This window comes from Psammomys obesus, unplaced genomic scaffold (assembly GCF_907164565.1).
Source record: "Psammomys obesus unplaced genomic scaffold, mPsaObe1.curated_primary_1811, whole genome shotgun sequence".
Taxonomy (NCBI): domain Eukaryota; kingdom Metazoa; phylum Chordata; class Mammalia; order Rodentia; family Muridae; genus Psammomys; species Psammomys obesus.
Window position 1 is genome coordinate 468,241 of NW_026591560.1, and position 20,006 is coordinate 488,246.

The window sequence follows — 20,006 nt, forward strand, 5'->3', positions numbered from 1 at the left end:
AGTCCAGAGAAGGGATGGCTCCTAGCTGTGAAGGTATCTGAATTTGAAATTAACAGGGGAACAAAGCTCTGTTCTGGAGTGCTTAAAGAAAGGTGCTGTATACTAGATGGAGCACTTCCCTGTAGTGTGTGTATGCCTGTGAAGTTCTGTCCTGTTTCGTATGAGACTGCTGGTAGAATGAGGAGAGTATGAGACTGGTGGTAGAATGAGGATCCCACTGCAGGTCTCACTGCAGTAGCAGCTGCCCAGTACATAGCAGTGGAACTAGCAATGGAAGCCCAGAGTCCAGAGAATATACCAGAAACAAACTACGGTTCAAAGAAAAGGAGGTGGGCCTAAGAGGAGGCCCTGGCCCTCAGCTGCACTGGTAGTATCCATCTACTTCTACAGTTCCCGTCAAGTGAGTCAGTCCTTTATGCTGCCAGCTGCCTCCTGTCTCACCCCCACTCCCATCCTCCAAAGCCTAGGCTGCTGGCAGCCTGGCTCTCCTGTGATATGGAGGAACTCACTGGTCTCCATGGTTACAGTAACCCACTGGTACGGGAGGAGCCAAATGAAGTGCAAGGCTGGCAGTGCAAGCTTCCCCCAGCCCTTGGCACCATGTGGTACTGGTATGTTGGCTGTTTTGTGACCCTTTCTGGAAGGAAGGAGTTAAGGCACTAACAAGAAGGGAAGAACCCTGGCGGGACCACCTTTATCTTCCTTTGTGCTACACAGTTGGTAGCAGCATGGTACTTTCTCTTTTATATGCCTCTTGGAAAGCAGCTTCATGTAAAGAAATAGTCTTCTGCTTGGTCGTGTCACTATAGCAGGAATTTGACTTTTCCTTGTTCTAGAAGGAATTTCAGGGTTGTGAGAATCAACTCAGCTACACTGGTATTTGTAGTCGAGTTCATAGAGATTATAGGTCTCCTCAGGGCCTGTGAGTGGGAAACAGTAGTGAAAAGAGATAACCAAAAACATTAGCAAGTCATTTCTGAACATCAGGTACTGCGGTAAGGATGTATATTCTCTGAGCATGTGAAATGGGCATTCTTCTCATCCTTAGGTTCCAGTTTAGAGGAGTCATATAACCCTGCTCTGGCATAGTCAGCTAGAAGGTAGCAGAGACGTGGTTTGCTCCTGAGCTCTACCTGTTATCATGCCTTCCCTATATAAGGTAGGCAGAGACTAGGTGCACAGTTCACTTGAAGAAGACAGGCGCCCAAGTTCAGTGGACTTTGCAAGTGGCCTTAGCTACTTAGGTTGATGTTTGACAACAGCTTGCTGAGCACCAGTAGCTCAAGAGACAAATGAGCAGATTCAAGGATGAGGTGGGACTAGAAATTTTTGGCTGTTCTGGGTATATAGTAGAATCCTCCGTGCTCTGAGAGGAGTTCAGTATCTCTAGTGGCCCTGGAGACCAGAGGTTCCTCCAGACACAAAAGGGGTGAGTGAGCTCAGCTCACTTCGTGATGCCTACTCTGCTCAGGCAGGCTCTGACTGCTGCTGTGAGGCTTTGTGGCCTGCAGGCACCTCTCACTGCTAGGCTGCCGTGCTGGTTCTCTCTGCTGTGGAATGAGGGTTGTAGCACAAAAACTACTGAATAGTAAGCTACATTGATAGCTTCATTTGCCTGATCTGCTAGTATTCATAATCCAGGAGTCATCTACCTTCGTTGGAGAAAGCAAGCAGCCCTTTGAAGCCTTATTACAACAGAATGTTAGGGAATGTGCATATTCTCCAAGTTAAGGTATCTCAAGGAGTTTTGTGTGTGTGTGCGTACGTGTGTGGCAAGGGGGGATCCTCCCTGCTAATAAGTGCAGAGCACAGTTTTCATGTTCTCTTCTACCCAGAATGCTCCTGGTATATGGACTATTGGCAGTTGAGAATGACAGTTGCTGGAGCTCAGAGGATGCCAGGCAAGCTAACGAATGGCACGAGGGAGGGCTAAAAGCCTGGGGACTTGTTCTAGCCCTGTAACTTCATCTGACTCCTATCCCATTTCTCCCTAGCTGCTCTCTTGTAAGGTCAGTGCTTGGTGCTTCTTTCTTCAGTTGATAAAACCCCAGTTTCCCACACAAATTCTGTCACATTGCAAAGCCCAGGGACAGGGAAAACGAAGCTGTTTGTTATCACTCTGGCTTTTGAGTCTGCCAGTGGGTGAAAAGGCAGGTGGTCCTAGAAAGGGAAAGCCTGAGTCTAGGATCCATGCCAACTCTCTTTCCTGAGACCAGGGACTCCTGAGCAGGGTGAAAAGAGAAGGACTGTTACCTGACAGCCCCTCCAGCAGTCCTCACCCCTGACCTCAGTGAAACCTGGCCTTCCTGTTTTCCCTATACTGTCTGTCCCAGAGCCTCTCTCCCCCTCCTGCTGTCTGTGGAGGAGAGGGGTCGGGTTCACCTTTTTGAGGGGTTGGGAAATGAGAGCGAACCTTCATCAAGAAAGGTTAAGGCAAGACTAGGAAAGGAGTCTGGCTTGAACAGTGAGTGCTGCTGTAGTAAGAGGGGGAAATGCCCTTGGGCTGTACCAATTCTGCACTGAGAGTTTGGGGTACCCTGGGCATGTCTTGTAACCTGTATCAGTTTCTTGATGGAAAAGGAGGCTCCATGTATGGCAGACATTTCTGCTCTTCTTGAGTGGGATGGTTTCCCAGAGGTATATGTGCTTAGATGCTGGGACGATACAGAGGAAGCCTTGGATGTTCTTGGAAGGATTGGTGGATAACCAAAATGAGGTGCTTACAGAACTGTTAATGGGAACGACCCTAACCTAGAGTGCTGGAGTGAGCAGCAAAGAGGTTTGAGCACCAAAGAAGCTGCAGGCATGACACAAGTGATCTGTCAATGGCAGGAATGAGAGATTGGCCCCCAAATCACTCCAAGTCTGATCATAGGGACCTTGTTGTTTGGCACTTGAGGTGAACAGGGGACCCTATGGACAGATCTGCAGAAGCAGGGCTAGAAAGAAGAGGGACAGTTAGATTGTTCCCAGCCTTTGAGCAGAAGGTAGAGAGAAGACTTTAATTCTCTGTCATATGATAATTCTTTCTCTTACTTTGAGCTTTTCTACCCTCAGGGGGTTTTATATGTTCCCCAGCCTGAAGTTACACTGAAATGTTTGGGGTCTTTGTACAGCATGCATTTTCTAAGGTTGAGTGTTGAGTTTGAGGAAGTAGGAGGTCCCATTGCCACTGTGGGTTTACTGGTGTCTGCACTCACCCTGCTTTGGTACTGGGGAAGCTTTGCTGATCTCTGGTATGGCTACCGCCCTGAGTTACTAGCACATCTGAGTGCTACAGTCTACGCCATGTTAGAGGCCTTGTTGATCTGCCCCTACCCAGGTTTCACCTGTTGCAGCAGCTGAGATAAGGGCTTTATAACAGCTCAGTCTGAAGTCTGCTCTTCACTCTCTCCAGCTGTTACAGCAGAGCACCTTGGGGAGGGTGGGGCAGCCCACTTCCGGGGACGGAGGGAGGGGGAAGGGAGAAGGAAGTTGTTCTAAACCCGCCTCTTGGTCTCCCTTCCTGCCCATCTCTTCCTGCCCCTCTCCTCCCACCTAGCTTCTGATATACCATTCTAGACTGTACACTTTTTCTGACCACTCAGCCTGACCAAGCCATAGGCTTTGTCCCTGAAGCTCTCTTTGCCAAATCCAGTCTCTCGCTTTCTGCTAGTGCTGGTTTCGGTTGCAACACAACCTAGGTTCCCAGGCAGGAACCGCTCAGCCTGGCTGCTTCGCTTTTCACTGAGGAGGTGGTGGAAGGTGTCACCTGGCCTGTGCCGGCTGAGTAAGGGTGGCTGGCTGAGCCGGCAGCCCCCGCCCTGGGCCTGGCTCTTCCCGGCCTCTGTACTTTGCCCTCGCTGCCTGACAGGTTCTGCTGAATGGAAGTTGCTGGTAGTCCTTGTCCCTTTCTCCGGCCGGGTATGTTTTCCCCATTTTGCCCCTTGGACTGCCCTGTTCTTTTTTTCTCCCTTCTACTTCAAACAAAATCTTGCAAGAGTTGTTCAGTGGAGTTGGGCAGTAGCACCAAGTAGTCAGATTCTCAGGAAAGGCATCCAGATGTTGAAGGAAGAAAGGAAAAGGGACAGATACGGTGTCACAGTGGGAGTTCACCTGCGACCTAGGGCAGCTGCCTAAGAATGCCTTTCTTTACTCCACTTCACTTGAGCTTACTTTGTGTTTGGCCAGGAAGTGTCTGCCTGGCCCCCCTCCAATCTGGCCCTCCTCAGCATGCAGAAGCCACAGTACACTTGAGGGCCAGCCCTATGTGCTGAGCCCCCGAAGCATGGCTTTTCAAGAGGAAAGTAGTTGGTGGGAGCCTCCAATATTAGGGCAGGGGCCCCTGTCCTGCCTGAGTCAGCACCCGGTCTCTGGGTTGGAGGCTATTTTCCGGTAAGCCTGGCAACATGCCAAGGCCAGGTTCTGAGCTCTCAGTCTGAAAGTCTCTAAGAGTCCAGTGGGTGTAAGACTGTACCATCTGTCCATCCTTAACCCCAGATCTGTTTTGACCTTCTTTCTAGACCAGGGCTGCTTAGAAACTCTGAAGGCCACTTGAGAGCCACAGGGCTTCTTTCACTGTAGAGGCTAGGGGCCTGCCTAGGATATAGGATGGGTCAGAGCCCTGGTGTAGTTTGTCTGCTCTCAACAGGGAGGCTGGGTGTGAGGTGAGAAGCAGGACTTAGCCAGATCTTGCTTTGTTGTCCAGAAGAACAGCTAGGTCTCACCCCACCACAGGTTCAGACCAGGATGAATGGGCCTGGTCTGAACCACAGGAGAGGAATTCTCTCTCATAATGGCCTTCCCACTGTCTCACCTCAGAACGGCAGCAGGAGGGAGAAGAGGAGGGACTTGAGGGAATTACCTCATTTATTTTAAGAAGCATTGTCTATAGAAAGTTTTACTTTCTAATGGCTTATCATGCTCTTTCCCAATGGGTCCTCCTCACCCTGTCCCCATTTCTCTGCTATAGAAAGTATCTTGTGTCATGAAGAAATAGTGGAGGTCAGAGAAATACTGGTTTGAGTCCTAAGAGTTGGATGGCTCAGAACTGAAGAGGGGTTTGATGACTGGAACAAGGAACCAAGGAGCAGACAACAGAGCAGGTGGTTACTTCCTTGGATCCTATACACTGTGCTGGGTACCAGCTTTTCACATTTATCCCACCTGGGTGCCTGGCATCTCTTCTTTCCTCTTAAGCTACAAAGCCAGTGATAGTTAACAAAGGGCTCAGCTTGCATTTCACCAGTTCTGGGATTAGCAGGGGCCTTAGCTTGGACCCTTGTCACTCTTAAACATCTCTGTTGGCTTAGCAGACTCAGCTAAGGGTACAAAAGGTTAATGACAGGAGGAACTTGACAATAGTATTTAGAGACATAATTGCTTTAAAAAACCAAAAACCATGGTCTCATCAGATAGTCTAATGTGGCCTGGAACTTGCTCTGTAACCTAGGTTGCCTGTTGGTTGCTCTTCAGTTAGCATAGAGAGACATATGTTTTCTCATCTGCCATTGAAAACTAGGAAGTGTTTTATTGCCGCTTTACAGATAAGGAAACTAAAGTTAGTAGGTGAGGAGCTAGGACTTGACCTTGTTTTGTACACCAGACAATCCCTAGCATGAATGCCAACACAGGGCCTCTTGGGTGGTTCTCTTCTTCCCCTTTCAGGAAAATGTTGATAGTAAGAAAGTTAACCTGGGCTGAATGGCAGTTAGGATCTGAACTCTGGCAGTTTGTGTCTAGTATCTGCATTGCTAATCCTAATCCATAAGGAAGCAGGCACATGGCAGTCTTGTGTGCTCCTGCTTGAAGAAGAGCACACAGCTGAGTCCAGGGGAAATGCTGCCGTTCTCACACAGACCAGCCCAGAAACACCAAGGGGCCAGAAGGGTAGAGCACAGGCTGGCTAGAGCTGGAGCTTGTGTGAAGAGAACCACCCAAGATAACCCATGTTGGCCTTTATGCTGGGGGTTGTCTGGCGTACATAAGGTTCTAGCTTGTGCTTCAGAGCTACGAAGGGCCCAGCTCTTCACATCTATTTAGAATGAGAATTTCAGGTCTTCCAGCTTCAGTCCTAATAAGCTCCTGCTGTCTTTGGTTCTTACTTCAACCTGGGTAAGTCATGCCTTTTCTCTGTGGCTTTTGAAGGCTTCCCTCAGAGTCAGAAGGGGCTCTGAGGGGAAGAAACTGGACCTGCTAGCTCCAGTCCCAGCACCAAAATAGTGGTTTTCATCTGCCTGTAACTCTAGTTCCAGAGGATCCAGTGACCTCTTCTGTCTGCAGTGGGCTTATCAACATATGTGGTTCGAACTCATACACTCAGGCACACACACACACACACTTTTTTTTTTTTTAAAGTTGTCAAGGAAAGGGTCTGGTGTTAGATTGGTAGAACACTTGCCTAGTATGTGTGAGATCTTACTTAGCAGTTGAGGTAGAAGATAGGTTTCCCAGTTGCTGATGCCCTGGAGGCAGGGAGAAGAACCCTGAGTGGCACTTTGTCAGAGGGGATGGAGCTGAGAAGGGGAGACATTAGAAACTAGGCTTTTGAGAACTATGAATATCACTCAGGTGACTGACCTGCCAGACAGCTAGGCTTAGAACTGCCTTCTTTGCAAGGGTGAGCTACAGAGTTCCTTGGAGAAGGCAAGAAACAGAAACTTGAAAAAAATCTATTTGTGTAGCCTCTGCTGTGGAGAGATACAGATTGGCAACAGTGGGACTTGGGAAATGGTGAGGAATTGTAACAGAGATGACATTCCCTTAAGTGTCAAGCTGGCCTTCACAGTTGTCCATGTGCCAGGACTTCTGAGGTCTGAGTTAGCAATTCAGGAAAAGGAGCTCAGAGCTACTGCACAATGGTCCTGAATTGTCACATTAGAGAAGAGGGAATTATGCACACACTTCTTGCCAAGCGACCCCAGACAGCTCCCTGGGTTGAAGAAATCATGCATTTAATCTGTGGCTTGTAAAGGCCTTCTTGAGAGTGAGGAGGGCCAGTGAAGGGAAGAAACTGGGCCGCCATCTCCCGTCATCCTGCTCTCCTCCACACTGTCTCCTTGAAGACTCCAAGATAGCTCTGCATGCTTCTGGCTCAGATGTGCTCTCTGAGAGGTGAATCAGGACTCAAAGCATGGTGAAACAGACTCCCTTTGATGTTGGAGTATAATTCACATACCATACCAACTACCCATTAGAAGTACAGATGAGTGGCTTTTAGTAAATTCAGTTTTGTGTCATTTGGTTTCAAACCATTTTCATTCCCCAAAAGAAACCCCACGCCCTTTACTTCCCACCACCCTCTAAATAACCAGGAATCTGCATCTGCCTCTCTCAGTTGTGAGTTCTGGACAGCCAAAGAGTCAGATAAGATGGTCCTTGTGGCCAGCTTCTTTGTCTCTTCAGGGTTCTTTGGAGCAGCATGTATCAGTGCTTCCTTTCTTATGATCAACTCTTATTTTATTGTGTTGTTGGGCCACATCAGCTGGTAGACATTTAAATTGTTTCCCCTCTAGCATTGAGGGTTATGCTTCTGTGACTGCTAACGCACAAGGAAGTCTTCATACCTATTTTCATCAGAACTATGCACTTTGTGTTCAGCCCAAACAACCTGTGCTGAATCTATGTAACTGCTGCTTCTTCTCTCCATTGCACCATTGAGTACAAGATAGCAGGGCAGGGCAGGCTGCCCAGTTGTTGAATTCATTCGTGCGACAGTGATTCACTGAGCACTGACTACAGTTCAGTCTGTCAGGTGTTGCGATGTGATGTGTCAGTAAAGGCTATTATAGGCTGTCTTCATGGGCTTCTACTATACTGGGCACATCAGTAAACAAATATAAAGAATGAATAGTAGAGTTTGATCCTAAGAACTGGGTGATGAGGAGGACTTGGAAATGGTTGAACCATGTGCTCCTCCAGCTGAAAGGCAGCATTCTCTCAGTGTGAACATGACCGTCAAAGACAAGGTCTTCCAGCTATGATGGGGCAGAGGCTCCACTAGGTTACTAATGGGGTTAGTAGGGTCTGGTGGTGCTGATGAGGTCCTGAGCTTTGGGGTGTACAGGATCTTAGCCCTGAACCTTATACTGTGTGCCTTTGCAATGAAGACTGGCTGTGATGTCCTTCCTTCCCCTCGTCTTCCTGACTTATGATTCTTTATATGCCTCCCAGTCCCTTGGAGTCTCCCCCTGCATCCAGCCTCTTACAGTTTTTTCAGAGGTGAGTGTACAGAACTGGAGGGGGCAGCCTGTAAAGGCATGTCTGTTTCCACCCTGCAGCCCACCTTGGGACACCTTGATTCCAAGCCCAGCAGTAAGTCCAACATGCTGCGGGGCCGCAACTCAGCCACCTCTGCTGACGAGCAGCCCCATATTGGCAACTACCGGCTCCTTAAGACCATTGGCAAGGGTAACTTTGCCAAGGTGAAGTTGGCCCGGCACATCCTGACGGGGAAAGAGGTGAGCATTGGGGTTGGGACCATGGCAGCAGCTCCTGGCCTGTTGATACTCCATCAGGCAGTGCTGAGACTGTTCCCACAGCTAGCTTCTTGTTTGTTGCAGAAGTGAGATATGCTGAAGGTATGCTAGGAGCCAAGCATGAAAAGGAGTAGGAAATCCAGTGGAGAAAGTTGCAACAAGTCCTGGCTTAGTCTGGCCAAGGAAGTGATCTTAGGCTTTTTGTCTCGTGTTCAGGTAGCTGTGAAGATCATTGACAAGACTCAGCTGAATTCCTCCAGCCTTCAGAAAGTAAGTGCCCAGTACCTCCCATCCCTTTCAAAGCCTTCTTTTATCAATGACCTGCTGACCTCACAAGACCACTACCTTAAAACATCTGTCCCTTTGAGCCAAGTGGTGGTAGTGGTGACTGCCCCTTAATCCCAGCACTCAGAAGGCAGAGGCAGGTCTATCTCTAAGCTCAAGGGTGGCTGGTGTACAGAGCAAGTCCAAAAAACCTCTGCCCCTTCCCTATGGCTCTATTTGGGTTTCCTTTGGCAATTCCACCCAGAAGGCCTCCTGGCAACAGGCATGGCCTCTTCTAAAGTCTTTCAGCCACTTGGCTCTACCTGTCTAACCTACTTCCTGATCATGTTATCTCCTGGCCTGTGTCCAGCTCTGCAGAAGCACATGTCTGTAGCATTACTAGAAGTACACGCAGCTACACCAAGACACCGAGTGATCCAGTGGAGTGGCCCTAGAAGTTCAGGAATGAGGAAGCAGAACCTGCCCCTGGATTCTTTGCCAGTTCTGTTTCAGAGAGAAAATATGGAAGACTCGTTCTAAGTCTGTGGCAAGCTGCACAGATTAAAAGCACCCCTAGTTACCCCTGATCTCGTCTCTCTTGCTGAATACTCATTTTATGAGTAAGCAGTTTTTCATAGATGAAGTTGAACTTTTCTTCCCTTGTTAACTGGGGTCTTCCTTAAGTTGTAAGAGAGCCCCAAAATAGGGATATGACCCCTATGCCAAGGAAACTATATATAAAAGTGTGCTGTGCATGAGTGTAGAAGGGGAGCAGCTTATAAGTGACTTGACAGACTGGAAGCACTCTGCTCCCTCCCCGTGCCCCCCCCCCATTCTCCTGGGCTAAAGGCATTTAGGAGAAGGGAGCTCCAGACTGGCGGAATAAATCGGCTCCCACCCAGGTTAGTCAAATTTCCCTTGGCCTTCCCATTATAGCTGACCTCTGCTCACTTTTTCTAAGACCTGATTCTTTGTCTATTATGGCCAAGGGAGTTCTTTTCATGAATGTATTACAGTGTCTAAATTAGAGAGGCATATCCATGGAAATAACCACAATGATGGGAGAAAGGATGAGGGAGCTAGGGATTGTTACACAGAGGGAGTTGCTCCCAGAATTAGGGTGGATAGAGTGACTTCCCCTGGCATGCTAACAGCTAGAATCAAGGTGTTCACAATTTCTTTTAGCCCTGAAGGGTTTCTGTTACAAAACAGAAGCAATGTGCTCATCACTAGGGCCTCCTGCCCAGAGCTTAATGGAGGAAAAGAAGGAGTCCTGCTCTGCTACAGTGGCTCCAGCCCTGCAGAGGTAAAGCTAGGATGGGGTGGGCCTTAGGCCTTGAAGTAGTGTGGCTTACTCTGTTCATTTTCATTGACAACCAAGCCATCTCATTCCCTACCTCTTTTTTCTTCCTGCTTCTTCCTGATTGATTGGAAGGTACCAGCTCCAGACGAAAAGAGGGGGTAGGTCTTATATATGACCAGGCTGGCCTTTAATTCATTATATAGCTGAGGATAGCCTTGAACTCCTGTTCCTCATGCCTCTACCCCCAAGATGCAGAAATACAGCCATTTAAAAAGCCTTGTTTTACATGCTTTGTTAGCAAGGCTGATCTCATTCCAGCCAGACACTCTGTTTCCATTTCTTCTTAGCAGTGCTCTTTAACTTATGAGGTTTTGAAGACATTGACCCTTGAAGGTTCTAGGCAAGCCCAGAAAGCTCCAAACTCTCCTAAAAGACAACCCCTCCAGACCAAAGGGATATGTTGAAGAATTGGAAAGTGGCCACTGGCTCTGGGCACCATCTCAGGTCAGCCCCCAATGGTCACACCTGAAATGGTAGCCAGGAGACTTTACTTTTTCACCAGTATAACTGTTAGGTGCCTGGGTGCTGATGAGGCAGGAATGTTGGATCAGGTTTCTTTTGTTTTTGTCCTAGAAAATCTCTGGGATGCTTTTAAAGGGGGAAAGCAGTTTTTACTGTGTTCTATAAACTACATCCTGAATTAGGGCTCCAGACGAACGAACCACCACTAGCACTCTCCAAACAACCGACCCAACCAACAAACCATCAGACCTGTTCTAATCTATCCCTGTATAAGTGATGGAGCCTGGGAAGTTGCAAACCCCTCCTCTAGTTCTCTGGTGCCCGCAGGGGAAGAGGTTCTTTTCTGTCATCCTTCTGTATGGAAATGGATAGTTGGGAGCCCCTGATTTTGTTTCACAAAGAGAGCGTGAGTGTGTGGAGGTGGATTTGATTAAAATTGGTATCAGCTATATATAGGGGTGGTTTCTTCTGTCACTATCTCAGAGGCTCAGGAGAGAAGGGCCTTCCCTCAGTGCAGGCCCTCTGACATCTAGATGTCAGAGGATGACACAGTGTCCCCTTGGAGCTTCTCTTTGTTCACCAGACCAGTTCAAGGGTTTGGACCCTGAGCTGACAGTGGAGCTAGGTGCTGAGTACTCAAAGACTCAGATTTCCTGTTCCTACAGAGGCACCTGGCTGATGTTTGAGGTGAGGTATGGATGGGTGTAGAAGAGGGCATGGGCTGAGCAGTGAGCTTGCTCTGCTCCTGCTTCCCTCTCTGCTCTGCTCTCCTCTACTCTCCTCATGGGTTTGGACTTGGATTCTTTGGAAGGGGGATCTGTTTTTAAAAGCAACAAGAAAGAAAACCTCACCAGGGCTTTGGAGGGACCTGAAGTAAGTGTGTCAGGCAGGAATGAAGTGAATCCTGGTATTTTTCTCTTCTAGCTATTCCGAGAAGTAAGAATAATGAAGGTTTTGAATCATCCTAACATAGGTGAGAAGCATTGTCATCTCTCCCCACCCAGCAAGGCTCCACGTGCCCATAGCCACACACGCATCCTCCTCCACAGCACATTGCCTTGTGGATTCTGTTCTTTAGGGCGTCAGGCTGCTTTTGAAAGCCCAGCTTACATTTCAGCTACACCCTGGCACTGTGGGCTGCCCTACGTAATTTGGATGGTTCAAGAGGTCCTTAGCATGTCTGGATACAGCGGGTTTGACCTGTGCCTCCTGAGTCCCAACACAGCCCTTCTCTTGCAGTAAAGTTATTTGAAGTGATTGAGACTGAGAAGACGCTCTACCTTGTCATGGAGTATGCCAGTGGTGGTAAGTCTGATGCTGCTGCTTGTTATTATTGGCCGCCTCCATGTCTCTTCCCCTCCCTGTCCCTGCCTACCCCCACCCCCATCCCACCCACTTTACTCCACCGGCTCGTCTCTTGCAGGAGAGGTATTTGATTACCTGGTGGCCCATGGCAGGATGAAAGAAAAAGAAGCTCGAGCCAAATTCCGCCAGGTAGGTTTGTCTCCATCCTGAGCTGTAAGCCCAGCTTGCCCTTTTGGGGTCTGGTACAGCAAAGGAGCTGCCTGAGCAGGTAGCCTTAGAAGAGGGTGCTTCGGGCTCTGCTTGTCTCTCTTCGTGGTAACTTCAAAATAGGTCATCAGTGACAGCTCTGCCAGCCCCTTGGTTCACTCTCAGACCCCCCAAGCTAACTTTTCTTCCTTCCTTTTAGATAGTGTCTGCTGTGCAGTACTGTCATCAGAAGTTCATTGTTCATAGAGATCTAAAGGTGAGGTGTGTTTGTATCTCTTGTGCTTTCCTGTGGGTCTGGGTATTTGCCTTCATTCAGTCAGGCTCTGAGTATTTTAGAAACTCCAGCCATTGGTTGGTTGGTTGGTTGGTTGGTTGGTTTGTTTGTTTGTTTGTTTGTTTGTTTTTCTTTCTTTCTTTTAAATGACCTGGAAATGTTTAGGAAGGGCCTTGTGCCCAGACTTAGGCTCCCACTAGCAAGCATGGAGTCTTTACCCTTGCCCTTGCCCCTGCCCCTTGCTAGCTGTCGGGTATGGTCCTTCAGGCAGCCTAGTGGCTGACCTAGGAAAGAGTGTGAATGTAACTCTGATATCACAGTTGCTCTTTAGACATGTACCTGTTACCAAGGTACTCATATTTGCACTGCCTGTGAGTCTCCTCATTGCTAAAAGAACTTCCAGGCAGGACCACAAAACCTAGGCCTACTCTGAAGCTTTGTAGAGATCCCAGATTCATGCCTTCCTCATGTCCAGCCTGTCTGTGCTGACTGACCCTGCCCTGGAGGTGGAGAAACATTGAAACTAGTGATGACTTTCTTGTGGGCTTTCCCATTGCCCTGGATCTTGCCTGTGTCGGTGCCTTAGGGTTCTCTAGTTGGGGCTCTGATGCTCACTATCTTACCTCCCAGGCAGAAAACCTGCTCCTGGATGCTGATATGAACATCAAGATTGCAGACTTTGGCTTTAGCAACGAATTCACCTTTGGGAACAAGCTGGATACTTTCTGTGGCAGTCCTCCTTATGCTGCCCCAGAACTCTTCCAGGGTAAAAAATATGATGGTCCTGAGGTGGATGTGTGGAGCCTGGGAGTCATCCTCTATACACTGGTCAGCGGATCCCTGCCTTTTGATGGACAAAACCTCAAGGTGGAGTAGAGTACAGGCTTAGATTTTTTTTCTGTTTTTCATTTCCTTTTGGCCTCTGGTCTTATCTCTACTCTCTCAACTTTCTACTTGTCCACATTTTTCTCTAGCCAGAACTTCAGAGAAAGGCTTTCCATGCTGGATGTAGTGGCATATGCCTGTAATCCCAGCAGTGGAGAGGCTGGGGCAGGAAGATTTAGAGTTTCATGTCAGCCTGGGCTGGAGAGTGGGAGATCTCAAAAAGAAACAAAAAGGGGCAAGCAAGGTAGCTTGGTGGATAAAGTTTGATCCCCAGGGCCCACACTGCAGAGGGAGAGAACCTGACCTCCACAGTTGTCCTTTTCCACTCATACAGTGGTGTGCACACATCCCAGCCACAAAATAAATAAGTGTAATTTTTCTTCAAAAAAGAGGATCTTTCACACATAGGAATTAGAGTCTCAATCCTGACTTCGAAGAGATGCTGTATTCAGCCCTCTAAAGCACTCTGAGCAGGTGCGTGGTTTATAGGGCTTTGTTGCCTCCTTGTGAGCTGCTGTGACCCAGGCTTCTTCATTCTGTTGTTTCCCAATGTGTGCTTATCTGGTTCTTAGATGTAAGATTTGTTCCCTTGGCCTGGGGGTAACTTAACTTTTCTAACCACAGGAGCTACGGGAGCGGGTACTGAGGGGAAAATACCGTATTCCGTTCTACATGTCCACGGACTGTGAAAACCTGCTTAAGAAATTTCTCATACTTAATCCTAGTAAGAGAGGCACTTTAGAGGTGAGCAGCCTAGAATCCAGCTGGCAGAAAAAAAAAAAATCCTGGGGTTCCCATGGAGACCCCCATGCTGAGTTTCCTCCACCTCTGCACTTTGCCCTTCCCTCTGTTCCCTAGCAAATTATGAAAGATCGGTGGATGAATGTGGGGCACGAGGACGATGAGCTAAAGCCTTACGTGGAACCACTCCCTGACTACAAGGACCCCCGGCGGACAGGTGAGGCTGTACTGGCTGGGAGCTGGAGCCTGCCCACAGATGGAGACCAGCCTTAACTATCCTCCCCTCCCCCAACCACCAGAGTTGATGGTGTCAATGGGTTACACACGGGAAGAGATCCAGGACTCGCTGGTAGGCCAGAGGTACAACGAGGTGATGGCCACCTATCTGCTCCTGGGCTACAAGAGCTCTGAGGTGCGTGCTTCCCATTCTCATGCCCTGACCTGCCACCCATGCTGTGAGGGGCACCAGCCTTTAGCCTGGTGAGGACAGAAGCTCATATCATAAATCTGTATGCCCTTTCCTTAATTAACATGAGGCCTCAGCCATGGTGGATAAGGCTATCAGTGAATGAGCAGGAGGTGTGAGAAAAGCCAGCCCTGGCCTCTAAGGGATGAGTTGAGTTGGCTCATTGTGTTGATTAGGAAGGGCTGAGATAGTCTCACTGGACGTTCCGTGTTGGGCCTGATACCCTTTGTCTGTCTGTCTGTCTGGAAATATCCATCTCTAGGTTTCTGTGTGTATCTGTGTCTCGTTTACAGGAAGCTTCCCCGGTATATTGACTCTCTGTGTATCTAGATATGTTTATTTGTGCCACCGGTCTGTCTTGGCTATGAATCTGGTAGATTTATGATTGTTCTTTTGCCAGTTTGGGTTCTAAGTATCTGCCTCCTTCCTTGGTGGTGGTAGGGTCCATCTTGGTTATCACTGTAACCTGTTCTAGAGATATCTCCATGCACCTGGTATGAGCTCTGGTTTCTCCAGGGGAAGGGATGAGTCTCCTAGTCTGAATATGTGTTAGAGTGTGTGTGTTTGTCTGTCTGTCTGGCTGGCTATGAACCATGTGAGGAATTGGTGACTTTCTGGGGTGGCTTGTCTTTGATGTGTTTGTTTCTGTCTATGCTAGAGCATGTGTGATCAAGGGCATCTGTCTATATTAGTCTTGTAAGACGAAGTCTCATGTGTGCTTAATATGTTAGGGCAGGGTGAGACATGCAGGCATGTCTGTAGGTATCTTCTCAGGCCTTACACTCTCCTCTGAAGCCTTATTTTCTGGCCTTGCAGCTGGAAGGTGACACCATCACTTTGAAGCCCCGGCCTTCAGCTGATCTGACCAACAGCAGTGCCCCATCTCCATCCCACAAGGTTCAGCGCAGCGTCTCTGCCAACCCCAAGCAGCGACGTTCCAGTGACCAGGGTATGTGCTCTTGGGAGTCACAGGTCAGGGCCACCTTTCTTCTGAGCCTTCATAGGTTCTGGGGCTTTAGGTGATGGCTACATTTCAGTTCTGGTTCCGCGCCTTCATAATAGTGTGCCCATGGGCAGGTTAATAAATTTCCTCCACTTCCTTGAAATGGGGCAGTAGTGGCAAGAAAGTGCCAAGGATACATTGGGTCTTCGGGCAGACTTCCCATCTTATCCATTTTACATTTCACCCCATAGCCGTCCCTGCCATCCCTACTTCGAATTCCTACTCTAAAAAGACTCAGAGTAACAATGCAGAAAATAAACGGCCTGAAGAAGAGACAGGACGGAAAGCCAGCAGCACCGCCAAAGTGCCTGCCAGCCCTCTGCCTGGCCTGGAGAGGAAGAAGACCACTCCTACACCCTCCACAGTAAGATATGAGCTACCACCCCCTAGCCCTGGTCTCCCTCCGGTCCTCTGGTCTTCCTCAGTGAGGCCTGCCCCTTGGCTGTACCTGAGCTTGGTATAGAAAGTGGGCTACAGAGGTTCTTGGGACAGGGTCATCCAGTGGTCCTGGGGAGGACCTGACTGGACAACATTGGCTCCTGTGAGACAGCCCATGCCCTTCGTTCCCCACAGAACAGTGTCCTCTCCACCAGCACAAACCGAAGCAGGAACTCCCCACTTTTGGACAGGGCCAGCCTCGGCCAGGCCTCCATCCAGAATGGTAAAGACAGGTGAGTATCTGGACTGCCTGCCATGCTCTTGGGGCCCACCTCTCAGAGTGGCCAGTGATGCCTGTCAGTGACATTGTCTCCTGCCTCTCCAGAGCAGTGTCCCTGGAGTCCTGTCCTGGCTCTGTTCAGTCTAGCCATCCACCCTCCCTCCCCGCTCCATGCCATCCCTCCTCCTGTCCTCCTCTGATCCTTGACATTTGCCAAGCATAGAGTACCAGTGAGCAGCTCATCAGACTTTCTGCTTCTTGGTTACGGCCAAGTCTAGAGTTGCCATCTATCTAGGTACATGGCGTTGTGTTTGGGGCCCCTGTTCAAGACAGAGCCCAAAGTAATCATCTGAAGGTCTCCCCAGTGAGAGCTTTATCATGGCCTCAGAATCAGTTCTCCACCTTGCCTGCCACCTTGCTTGGTGCGTTGTAATACTGGCTCCACCTCTTTTAAGCATAATGAAAGTTTCTCCTTAGCAACATCCTGTCCTTTGTGTAGAGGGAAAAATCCTTGTTCCCACATTTCCTAGGAGACCAGTGTGGTCTGAACACAGTGGCCTCCTGTCAGCTTTCCCTCATTTTGGATTTTCTCTTCCCAGGCTCTGGCCTACCTGGCTGCTTACTCACCTTGCCCTCTACTTCCAGTGGCTCGTCCTTAGCTCGATGGCCTGGAGCTGCGCCCTGGGCCTGACCTGCATCTGCTGAGGCTACAGCTCTGACCCTGGCCCTGCCCTTGCTTCCTAACCCAGGCTCTTATCTCACCCTTAATCCGGGCCTCTCCGCTGCTTTTGTCTCCTAGCCTAACCATGCCAGGGTCCCGGGCCTCCACGGCTTCTGCTTCTGCCGCAGTCTCTGCGGCCCGGCCCCGCCAGCACCAGAAATCCATGTCTGCCTCCGTACACCCCAACAAGGCCTCTGGGTTACCCCCCACGGAGAGTAACTGTGAGGTGCCTCGGCCCAGGCAAGTGTGCTGGGGTAGCTGATGCACTTGTCCCCTGGCCTGTCCCACCCCTGCCTGCAGTCTCTTCCCACCTAGGGGGACCTGCTTCATTTTTGTCATCTTAGCTACAAGTAAAACTGATCCCTATAACCAGGAAGTAGAGGACACAAACAATAGTATTTTCCTCCAGCCCTCTCAGAACAGGAGTACAGGAAGCTGTCCTGAGGCCCCATATGGAAGGCTTTTTGTCCTGAACCTTCTTTGTTTTCCTTAGGGACAGTCAGCTCTTGTGGGTTCTCACTGTCCCCTTGTAAGTCCAGGGCCAACTCTTTCCAGCCTATACTGCTTGCATCCATGGGTCCTCCTTGTCTCCCCTCCCTTCTCCCTGGACCATCTCACTACTGTCCTCAGTGGTCAGTCCCTTCCTTCTGTGTCCTCTGTGATGGCTGCTTCTGCCCTAGCATTCCCCATCCCCATCACAGGGACTACATGTGCTCAGTACTGGTCACTCCCTGTTCCTGACTTGTGCCTCTACCCCCTACCTCTTTTCCCATAGCACAGCCCCCCAGCGTGTCCCTGTTGCCTCCCCCTCCGCCCACAACATCAGCAGCAGTGGTGGAGCCCCAGACCGAACTAACTTCCCCCGGGGTGTGTCCAGTCGAAGTACCTTCCATGCTGGGCAGCTCCGACAGGTGCGGGACCAGCAGAATCTGCCCTATGGGGTGACCCCAGCCTCTCCCTCTGGCCATAGCCAGGGCCGGCGGGGGGCCTCTGGCAGCATCTTCAGCAAGTTCACTTCCAAGTTTGTCCGCAGGTGAGAGGGGCTGGGGCCAGGACTTCCTACTTGCATGGTGGTTGGGGTGGGAACAACAGAGCTGGGATTGGGGCCTTAGCAGGACTGGAAAAAAAAAAGTGTTGTTGTCACCATCTTAGGCACCTAGACTCATCCTCTTAGGCCTTTCCCCAGCTCTTCTTAGACACCCCTCATTCGATGGCCCCAAGCAGATGGGCGATGCCGCCTCCTCTCTAGGGGAGTGTGAACTCAGATGCTAAAATAAAAGCCCCCTCTTCTCTCCTGGGTTCCCATGGAAACTTATATTTGGTGACGCAGCTGCAAAGTCATGAGGCATGAGCCAGGCTGGGTTGACAAGATTTTCCTAGTCTATTCTTGCCCCCTTTGACCTCCTTCCCCTGTGTGCCCTCCCCGGCTAGATTATGTCTAGCTCTTAACTGTGTTCTTCTGCCCCAGGGTTTCCCAGGGCAAAGCCCATAAATGAAATGGCTGCTGAGGGCTACAGTGGTCTCTCCTGTGGCTCCAGGGTGCCAGTGCTTTTCTGGCCTAGACCCAGATGGGGAATCTCTTCATGAGCTTCTCATGCCTAAGCCCTCATCACAGAGATGAGTGGCTTAAGGTGGCTTGGGATCTCCTGGGGTACTCGGTCCTCCATTCTACCCTGGAGTCTAAACTGTTCAGAACCAGGTGGGGCTTTTTGAGAGCAGAACTACCCACCCTTGCTGCTTGGCCCTTCACCCATCCAAGCCGTCAAACACAGGTGAGGCTGCAGGGCGAACAGACCTGAAGTCCAGGACTCTAGTCTCGCTGAGCGGCTCTTCTTAAACCGGGGAGACCCTTGAACCTGAAAAGCCCACTCCCACCTGCTTATCCACATACCGTCTTGTTGATTTTTTGTTTTTTGTTTGTTTGTTTGATTGGGGTTTTTATTTTATTTTATTTTTTTATTTCTTTTTTTATTTTGTCTTTTTTGTTTGTTTTTTTTTTAGAAATCTGTCTTTCAGGTTTGCCAGAAGGTAGGCGTTGAGCCCGCTCTGTGTGTCTGTCTGTCTGTCTGTCTGTCTGTGTGTGTCTTTGTCCTGCCTCCATCACTAACTCCACCATTGGCTGATGCTTCCATCCTATCTTTCTGCTGACCTTGTATATGTGGGCCTTCTGTCCTATCTTAAAGGGATGAAGACTTCTCTGGTGGGGCGTCAGCCCTAAGCCGACCTTCCTGTCCCTTCACACTAGCAGGACTTGGAATACATGTTCCCCCGAGAGGACATTTTGGGTCCCTCGAAGGGAATGGCTCTGAAAGTGAGGGGCCTCTCTTGGTCTGCCAATGCATGTCCCCAGAAGAGAAGAGACCTCAGGGACTCTCCCTTTAAGATTTTCTCCTCATACCCACCCAGGTTTGGGGTCACATTGGGCTCCCTTTCTGGCCCTTTTCCATGTTGTGTGCATGCGCTACAAGTAAACTCAATGGGGTTAAGGCGCATTTGGAATGGTGTCTCATTTGGGGTTGCCCTGGGCTTGCTGAACCTCAGGGCTGTGACCTGTTTCCCCTGAACTGTGGCATGACAGGACATTAGGGTCCCTTGTCCAGTCTGACTCCTCCAGGCCCCGGAAGCCTTTGCCTCATAGATGTAGTACAGCACCCTCTTCTGGTGGATGCTGCAGACTGACCCAGCCCACCCTGGTGCAGCATCTGGCGCTCACGCTGCTCTCCTCTGGGCTGTTTCCTCCAGATGTCGCCTGAGCCTGCCAAAGAGCCAAGAGCTGGATATTCTCAGGCAGGGGTCATTCTGCCGCCAGGCCCTGGTGGAACAGCAGGAGGCCCACACCCTGCTCCTGCATCTCCCTTCCTAGGACAGAGCCTGGCTTGTTCAGCCTGGCCATGTCCTCTGCAGGCCTAGGTACGCCAGGTACTAAACTGCAGACCGAGGGCCAGATTGGGAGCTCTGGATTTGCCTGGCAGGTGCATTGGCTCCCCAGCTGAGGGAGAAATGGGCCAGATGGGATCTTGACATATCCGCACCCACCCACCCTACCCCAGCTCACTGCATGGCTGGGGGCCTGCCCCATGGGGGCCTGGAGAGAGCAGCTGGAGCCCCTCCCCTTGCACACCCGGGCCCTGCTCACAGTGCGCTTGTTGGCATCTGTGTCTTGTGTCTTCCTCCTCCTTTTACATGTGCTGCCGCTGCTCT

At 49.9% G+C, this 20,006-nt stretch overlaps 1 protein-coding gene across 6 annotated transcripts in view; it reads left to right on the forward strand.

The window, feature by feature from the left end:
- Mark2 (microtubule affinity regulating kinase 2) overlaps positions 1-20,006 on the forward strand; it is a 65,530-nt gene that overhangs the window by 42,034 nt on the left and 3,490 nt on the right. For 2 of the 6 annotated variants that reach the window (XM_055610493.1, XM_055610495.1), the window contains exons 2-17: positions 8,259-8,438; positions 8,673-8,726; positions 11,470-11,518; positions 11,785-11,850; positions 11,969-12,039; positions 12,257-12,313; positions 12,962-13,198; positions 13,841-13,960; positions 14,075-14,174; positions 14,257-14,369; positions 15,240-15,372; positions 15,618-15,790; positions 16,000-16,097; positions 16,884-17,045; positions 17,581-17,838; positions 18,807-18,833. In XM_055610493.1, the coding sequence (XP_055466468.1) occupies positions 8,259-8,438; positions 8,673-8,726; positions 11,470-11,518; positions 11,785-11,850; positions 11,969-12,039; positions 12,257-12,313; positions 12,962-13,198; positions 13,841-13,960; positions 14,075-14,174; positions 14,257-14,369; positions 15,240-15,372; positions 15,618-15,790; positions 16,000-16,097; positions 16,884-17,045; positions 17,581-17,838; positions 18,807-18,833 (1,898 nt within the window). Of the gene's footprint in view, positions 1-3,827; positions 3,904-8,258; positions 8,439-8,672; positions 8,727-11,469; positions 11,519-11,784; positions 11,851-11,968; positions 12,040-12,256; positions 12,314-12,961; positions 13,199-13,840; positions 13,961-14,074; positions 14,175-14,256; positions 14,370-15,239; positions 15,373-15,617; positions 15,791-15,999; positions 16,098-16,883; positions 17,046-17,580; positions 17,839-18,806; positions 18,834-20,006 lie in introns of those variants that run through there. The other 4 variants (XM_055610499.1, XM_055610497.1, XM_055610494.1 and 1 more) reach the window with 4 other exon arrangements.